The 8,055-nt window shown below is 37.2% G+C and overlaps 1 protein-coding gene across 1 annotated transcript; it reads right to left on the bottom strand.

Moving 5' to 3' along the window:
- Positions 1-865: 865 nt before the first annotated feature.
- LOC123944302 (olfactory receptor 4K15) lies at positions 866-1,886 on the bottom strand. The gene has a single exon (XM_046009271.1). The coding sequence runs from the start codon at positions 1,838-1,840 to the stop codon at positions 866-868; it is 975 nt and encodes a 324-aa protein (XP_045865227.1). The 5' UTR covers positions 1,841-1,886.
- Positions 1,887-8,055: the final 6,169 nt, after the last annotated feature.

Raw genomic sequence — 8,055 nt, 5'->3', positions numbered from 1 at the left:
ATCCAGGTTATTTTATCAGTATTAAACATAAGTTAAGGGGTGCCTGGGTAGCTCATTAGGTTAAGCATTTGCCTTTGGGTCAGGTCATGATCCTTGAGGCCTGGGAACTAGCCCTGAATTTGGGTTCCCTGCTCAGCAGAGATTCTGCTTCTCTCCTTCTCTCTACCTCTGCCTTTCTTGCTGCTCATGCTGGACTCTCTCTCTCTCTCTCAAATAAATAAAATATGTTTATAAAAATAAACAGAAATTACCCCCAACTAAATGCAGCACACACTGGTGAATAAATTTATTCAGCTAGTTGTTTCCATGAATAATATGTATTAAGAAGCAACATTGAAGAAGGATTTGTGAAAGTGTTGACTATAAATGCCTTTGCTGGATAGCCTTGCTATTTTACATGTTACTGTAACATTAACACCAATAATAGAATTGGCTTCATGTGTTTATTTACCTAGTACTGTGTGAAATGCAGTCTTATCTAGGTATGTCATGTATATGTAAACAGATCTATTTTCTCTATTGTATAGATAAATATACCTATTACTCCATAACTGGCATCTGAGTTTTGAGAGGAAGAGGTACAGTTTATTTATTATATATGAGTAAATGCCATTTCTCAATGTATTCAGGGGCTGTATATTAAAAAATTTTAAATAAAAAAGTACAAAATAGATATAGGACACACAAATAAGGCTAGAGATTCTAAATATCAGTAAGGTCCAATCTTTGGGTTTTATTATTATAATCACTCTTTCAATCAAGTTGATCTACCCTTTCTTCTGGTCAAAATGATCTACTTGAACATCATAGTGATTCCATTTATAATTGTCTAGAGTCAAGGCTACAGTAGTTACATTGTATAAGTTTACTTTGTTTCCCAGAAAATAACATTTCTTATGACTGTAGAAACCTGACCAGGCTTGAGGTACCGACTCTTCAGTTTTGACATAGCTGCCTTCACTTCTTTGTTCCTTAGAGTATAAATAACTGGGTTTAAGATGGGAGTAAAGATGGTGTAAAACACAGCAAGGACTTTGTCAACAGAATAACTGCTGAAGGGCCACACGTAGATGAAGATGCATGGTCCAAAGAACAGTGTGACCACGGTGATATGAGCAGTCAGTGTGGAGCGGGCCTTTGCCATGCTGGCAGAGGAGCGGTTCCTGACGGTGATAAGTATCACAGTGTAGGAGACAACTAAGAGGAGAAAGGAGCTCATAGAAAGAAATCCACTGTCTGCAACTATAAGTAGGCTGACAATATAAGTGTCTATGCAGGCTAGCTTTGTCACTAGAGGGAGGTCACAGAAAAAACTGTCTACCTGATTTGGGCCACAAAAAGGCAAGTTAACAGTAAATGCCAACTGGCTAGTAGTATGGATGAACCCCACAAGCCAGGAGATGAGAACAAGTATAATACACACACGGCGACTCATTATTGTCATGTAGTGGAGAGGTTTGCATATAGCAACATAACGGTCATAAGCCATGGATACAAGGAGCACCATTTCACTGCCAGTGAAAAGGTGAACAAAGAAAATCTGGGCCAGGCAGGCATCAAAGGAAATAGTCTTGTGCTCAACCAGAAAGTCTGCAATCATTTTGGGAGTAGCAAAAGAGGCAACACATATATCTATAAAAGAGAGGTTCGCAAGCAGAAAGTACATGGGGGTATGAAGGCGGGAATCTGAGGTTACAGTGAGGATGATAAGAAAGTTTCCCAGAAGTATTGCTAGGTAAAGTAGTGAAAATATGAGAAACAAGAAAGGCTGGAGCTCCCGCGAATTAGAGAGCCCCAGCAACACAAACTCGGTCACCCGGGAATGATTTGTCTCATTCATTGACTTTGGGAGGAACTTATCTTGTTACCTGAATAGGAGAGAAACAGAGATCAATCAGTAAGCATGGGTTTCATTTCCCAGTTTCACATCCTTCCTTAGAGATTACATTTTCTGCTTATATTTATGTATCTGAATTTTCATGCATCATTAAAAATTATATAGGCAGCATAATAACAGTAATAAAGAGGGATGGAAGAGATAGTTTTGAGATATTGGACATTGGTATATCCAGTTATATGAATTTGAGGAATGTAAGCTACTTGCTTTACAAATGAAATTGAAAATATTAAATATTTTCTTGACATGATAGAAATCCAATCTAAGAAATTACAGAGACAAAATATGAATCATTTTTTACAATAAAGTCTAACAATTTTTTGAATAGCTAACACAGAGGAAAATAGGATCAACAATGTTGATCCCAAAAGTGAGACACAGAAGTGTGTGTACTATATGAACCTATCTAAATAAAGTTCAAAAATAGGTCATACTGATATATGATATTTAAAAAGCTCCTGGAGTGGTTATCCTGGAAGGGGAATAGGGACAGGAAGGGCTTCTGAAGTGCTGGTAATGTTCTGTTGCTTGATGTGGTTGATAGGTACAAGTGTTTGCTTTGTGAAAACTTAAAATATGTGCAAAATCTGCCAGGTGTACTTCTGTGCGTATTTAATTTATTAATAAAAAATTCAAGAGATAATGAGAAGCCATTACATGGTGTGAGAACTCATAGCCAAAATCATTTCCTTGAGTGATTAGGTCTTATTCCCTTCTCTGCTCAGTTATAAATTAAATGAACTAAAACACAAAACCTAGCAAAACCCAAAGATCTAGAGCTTATTGGAACTCTTCCTAGAGTTGTGACTCATCTCTTCCTGGAGTTCTGTTTTATGAAAGAATCGAGTACATTTGTTCTTTTCAGTTTTTCCCTGATGTTAAGTTTCATTAACCTCAGCTATTGTTGCTAATAGCTATAGATGTATTATCAAATTATGCCTGACATTTTATTTAATTTGTTGAGGCTTTTAAAAATTATAGTTATATTGTACAGTAGTATTCATAGTAAGAAATCCAGACCATGAAAAAACAGTTTCTTTTTTTGTTGTTCAGTTATTATATACTCTATTTTATCAACACTTTCTTCCTTTTATGTTAATTATACTTTCATAAGCTATCTAGAACTTGGAAACATTGTATAGTGAATAAGAAAAAGAAAATGTGAAATGTAAAGAAATGTCTCTCTCTACATCTGAATCACTTCTTTCGAAGGGAGTGTCTTTTATTTTACTGATTTCTAATTATTTGAAGTTTTTTATATTAATGTCTTCTTAAATCTAATTGCAATTGCCTAGTGTTTCCTTGAGTTTCACTGGAGGATTTACACATAAAGATAGGGCATGTGATGAATAATTTTAACTCTCAGGAACCAAATTCAGGGGCTCACCCCTATATTTCAAATCTCCAGTTGTCTTGGAAATTCCCCCAAAGAATTCACATATTATCACCAATTATATCAAAACTATGGCTCATGGATTTTCAGAAGAGACTACCGGCAAAGTCTGAAGTCAGAAGAGGCTGGAGGTAAAATTACGCAGTGGAGTAAGTTTGTCTTTGAGAAGCCACCACATTCTTCTTGGTGTTTCTCCCTTCCTCATCATTTCTTGGTAGCCAGTTTTTGAGTTAACTCCAGGTACACAGCATGGCCTATGCTCCCTGGGAAACAACCTGACTCAGACTCCTTGACACAAATCCTTTAATGAATGCCTAGACGCAGACAAGGAAATGATACCCAATAAGACCAACAAAGAGGGGCTCCTATGTGTCCTATTGGAAATAGCAAAGCCTTAAATTAAGCATGGTGAATGACTCTCTCAGGGAGACCTTCTAGAGTTACAGCAGAAAGGGGTGGCAGAAGACTTTTTGGTACTTTGAAATAAAACACATAATTCATTTATGTGAGAAAATCACCACAGGAATCATCCTCCCAATAAATCTTCTGCAAAGTTCTATGCTTTGATGCCAGTGGCTTCTTGGGGGGGCCCAGAAAAAGAAAAGACCCTGTTTTCCATGGAGGAAAATAGTAGGCGCATTGATTCAGTCAAGAGCTGGGTTTTTTGACATAGGAAACCAGCATGAGGAGCAAGAGAAACTGTAAATAAGTGTACTCTAAATAGAAATTCTTTAGTTTTTCTATAAATGCTTCCTTTTTAAGGTGATTGGGTCTGTAAGTAAGTACATGTGCACCCTCTCAGGGCACTGTGCTGTGCACTGGTGATAGAAGAGTTAGGTTTGCAACTTGCCTCCCGAGAGATCACTTAGAAATACTCATCCCTCTAGCATAAATAAAATAGGCTGTCTTTTTATACCAAGTAAAACTGCTGTAAAAAGCGAAAACATAAAGCTCTTAAAATTATTAAAACAACAACAACAACTATGTTAAGGACACCTGGGTGACCCAGTCAGTTAAGCATCTGACTCTTGGTTTTGGCTCAGGCCATGATCTCAGGGTTATGGGCTCAAGCCCACATACGGCTCCACATGCTGGGCAGAATCTGCTTGAGGATTCTTTCTCTCTCTCTCTCTCTCTCCCTCCCTCCCTCCCTCCTTCTCCTGCTCTCCACACTCCTACATGCTCTCTCAATAAATAAGTAAAATTTAAAAAAATAGGGTTTCCCAGGTGGCTCAGTCAGTTAAACATCTATCCCAGGGTTCTGGGATCAAGTCCCAAGTCAGGCTCCCTGCTTCTCCCTCTCCCTCTGCTGTTCCCCATGCTTGTGCTCTCTTGCTGTCTCTGTCAAATGAATAAAGTCTTTAAAGATAATAAAATAATGTGTTGTTTCAATCAGTGTTTTCTGATAATTTTACATGCTCAAAGATAGTATGACCTGATTCATCCAAGAAGGAGTTTCTAAGTAGTAGATGTGTTCTTTAAATACCAATCTTTAATTTCTTATAGTTTTTAAAAGTAAATTAATGCATGCATACAGGATTATACTATGTGGCCCTCAGGTCCCTCCTTTTTGAAATTCTGTCAAATAAATCTTTCCTACTACTTCTATCTTGGATATTATGACTGGTGGATTAAGTGAAGTAAGTAAAAGTATTGGTTACAAGAGGCCAGCAAACACTCTCAGATCAAGATCCATCTTTCACAAGTTTTCCTGCATTGCCACTGCCTTACCCTCTCCAAATCCTGATCAGAAATGTAACACTCACTAGAGACAAATGCTAGTGTGTGGTCTTTGTAAGGCTACTAACAAAGCACTTTCACTTACCTAAGGTGAAATGGATCACGCGGATATAACCTATAATTTATAGTTATTAACAAGTTATTAGCAAGAATTCAGTTGTTACTGCCACATCTAAGAAAATAGACCTGGCTCTGTAGAGATGAATCTTAAAGTTTACTTTTAAATAAGAAGGAAATAGACTGAGGGTGTCCTTAGCCAGGATGGACTGTCTTCATAGAGGTGAGAGAAGGCTGAATGCAGTGTTTGAATTTAGGTCTGGAGTAGCTGGGGTAGTACTTGGAGCCCACAGGAATCTAGAGAGCAGACAAAAAGGAAGACATGCTAAAAAAATATTTCCTGTTTCACAGTTTTATAAAGAATTCTGCCTAACTATAGCTGTCTTGCTTCTGTTTTTGATAGCAGTAAGCTAGATGATTACAAATAACTTTCAGAGACCTCTAGAAATCAGTATCAATCATTGGCAACTCAGGATTACATGAAGAGGATTATTTCCTAATCCTTCAAGTATAGAATATTTACCCTCATATGTTAGGAAAATGTTTTTTCAACTTAACTTCCTCCAACAAGTCCAAAAGTTTGGATGAAATTCTTCAGAGATTTAAGCATTGTTCATAAGGGGAAGTTTCAGCAACAATCTGCAACAATTTCATATAAGTTTTTGTTTAAAGATCAGCAAGAATATATTTTTAGGAAGTATCACTTAGGATAATAATCGTTGTGTGATTTGGGGCCCTTAAAGAGAGGTATCATAATATTGAATCATTTTATCTAAACCATGTTTAGGGAATATTTAGGCTTTTTCTTCCCTTCATCTCAATTCCACTTCATTCAAAGTAGAATTTCTTGGGGGGCCCGGAAAAAGAAAAGATCTTTGTTCCTTGCTTCTCATAATGTGTTCTATATGATCATCAAATAATTGAATCAAACATTTTGTGTAATAGCAATATAAGGAATTTACCATAGTATTAATAAGATTGTAAAAAATAATCATATATGGGCTATCCTCTTTTTTTTTCACAAGAAGGATATATATCAAACAAGATACTTGGATTTTCATGTTACTTGTATTTTCTAGACATGAATTAACAAAGAGCATTCTAATTATAAGGTTTAGAATAGCCTGAAGTCCAAATCAACAGATGATATTCAAAGACATCGTGGACTATAAGAGAAGTAATAGCCTGAGTTATACAAAATATCTATTCAAATTCTGCCTCTCAATAAATAAATTCACAATTTTAGGCAAATCACATACCTTCAAGATGTTCCATGTCTCTTCCTAAAAAAGAGGGAATAAGTCTCCTGCCTAATTCTAATATTATCTAATTCTCTGGGTTTTGAAAGCATGACACACCCCCAAAAGTTAATTCAATGACACAAATATAAAAGGTTGTACTGAAATAAAATTATATTCAGTTAAAAGGCTAAACCCATCCTGGTATTAGCAAATAAACGTGGCATTCAGTTGCTTCTCAGACTTAGATATTTGAATAGCTAATAGGCAAACGAGACATAAAATATTCAAAGATTAGTTGAAAGGGTGAGGGCTAATCATCTGTCTCCTGTTCTCTGTTGTGGCCGAATTAGGAGGCTACAGAACAACAGGACTCTTCTTGTCCCTAGACTAATATTGTACCAACTGGAAGAAACAACATTCTTCAGGATCCACTGGGTGGGGTGCAAATGTAGGGGAACGCATGTCTTTCCAGATTTAAATCTCCATCATTTATACCTTGAAGTATCCTCAGACATAGATCTAAGAAAACCCTTTAAAATAGTCAGAAGCTAATTAGCGATTTGACATCACTGGATTGCAGTGACCAAGAGACCCAGAGGAGTGTTGTGGTAGTAGAAATCACCTGCATTATGGCTAATTATGTGAGAGAGTTTTTGCACAGTTACAGTGCATCATCTTGAGGATTTCAAATGGAGAAAGGAGCAGGACTAGTGGAAATGTTTTGTCCTGTTGGACAAAAATGTAACATGGTGGAAAGAAAAGCAGTGAATAGTTTTATTATTCCTTCCTTTTCAGGAGAGGTTTAGCACATTTAGGTCCCAAGAGAGTCAACAATTGATGAGAAGATATTTGTGCCTTTGCATGATGCATAGCAATGCAAACATCTTGGTATTTTAATCATTCTAAAAGAGCCACATGCTTAGTTTCCAAGGCAAGGTTTCTGGTGTAGGGCAATGAAAGCCATTTTACAGTAGAAGCACTTTATCCTACAGAGTAGGTTCTAGTGAAGAAACTTAAAGTAATCTCACAAAAATTTAAATTTTTTTAGTTGAAAATTTTAGAAAAAAAAGTGCTGTTGGGGGCGCCTGGGTGGCTCAGTGGGTTAAGCCTCTGCCTTCAGCACAGGTCATGATCTCAGGGTCCTGGGATCGAGCCCCGTATCGGGCTCTCTGCTTGGCAGGGAGCCTGCTTCCTCCCCTCTCTGGCTGCTGCTCTGCCTACTTGTAATCTCTCTCTCTCTCTCTCTCTCTCTCTCTGTAAAAAAAGAAAAAAAAAATTAAAAAAAAAAAAAGTGCTGTTGGGTGAAGCTCTGATGTTCTTCCCTGAGGTTAGCTTGTATTTAAGAGTAGAATATAAAAGGATAAAGAAAGTTTTCTTATTCTCATGTAGAATTTTTTAAATTAATTTATTTATTTTTTCAACATAACAATATTCATTGTTTTTGCACAACACCCAGTGCTCCATGCAGTACATGCCCTCCCTATTACCCACCACCTGGTTCCCCCAACCTCCCACCCCCGCCCCTTCAAAACTCTCAGGTTGTTTTTCAGAGTCCATAGTCTCTCATGGTTCGCCTCCCCTTCCAATTTCCCTCAACTTCCTTCTCCTCTCCATCTCCCAATGTCCTCCATGTCATTTGTTATGCTCCACAAATAAGTGAAACCATATGATACTTGACTCTCTCTGCTTGACTTATTTCACTCAGCATAATATCTTCCAGTCCTGTC

This window comes from Meles meles, chromosome 6, assembly GCF_922984935.1.
Source record: "Meles meles chromosome 6, mMelMel3.1 paternal haplotype, whole genome shotgun sequence".
Taxonomy (NCBI): Eukaryota; Metazoa; Chordata; class Mammalia; order Carnivora; family Mustelidae; genus Meles; species Meles meles.
The sequence above is the reverse complement of the archived record's forward strand: the minus strand, read 5'-3'. Positions and strand labels throughout refer to the sequence as shown.

Bases quoted from the DNA above. Each gene is read 5' to 3' on its own strand.
- LOC123944302 (XM_046009271.1), bottom strand. From the start codon at position 1,840: ATGAATGAGACAAATCATTCCCGGGTGACCGAGTTTGTGTTGCTGGGG.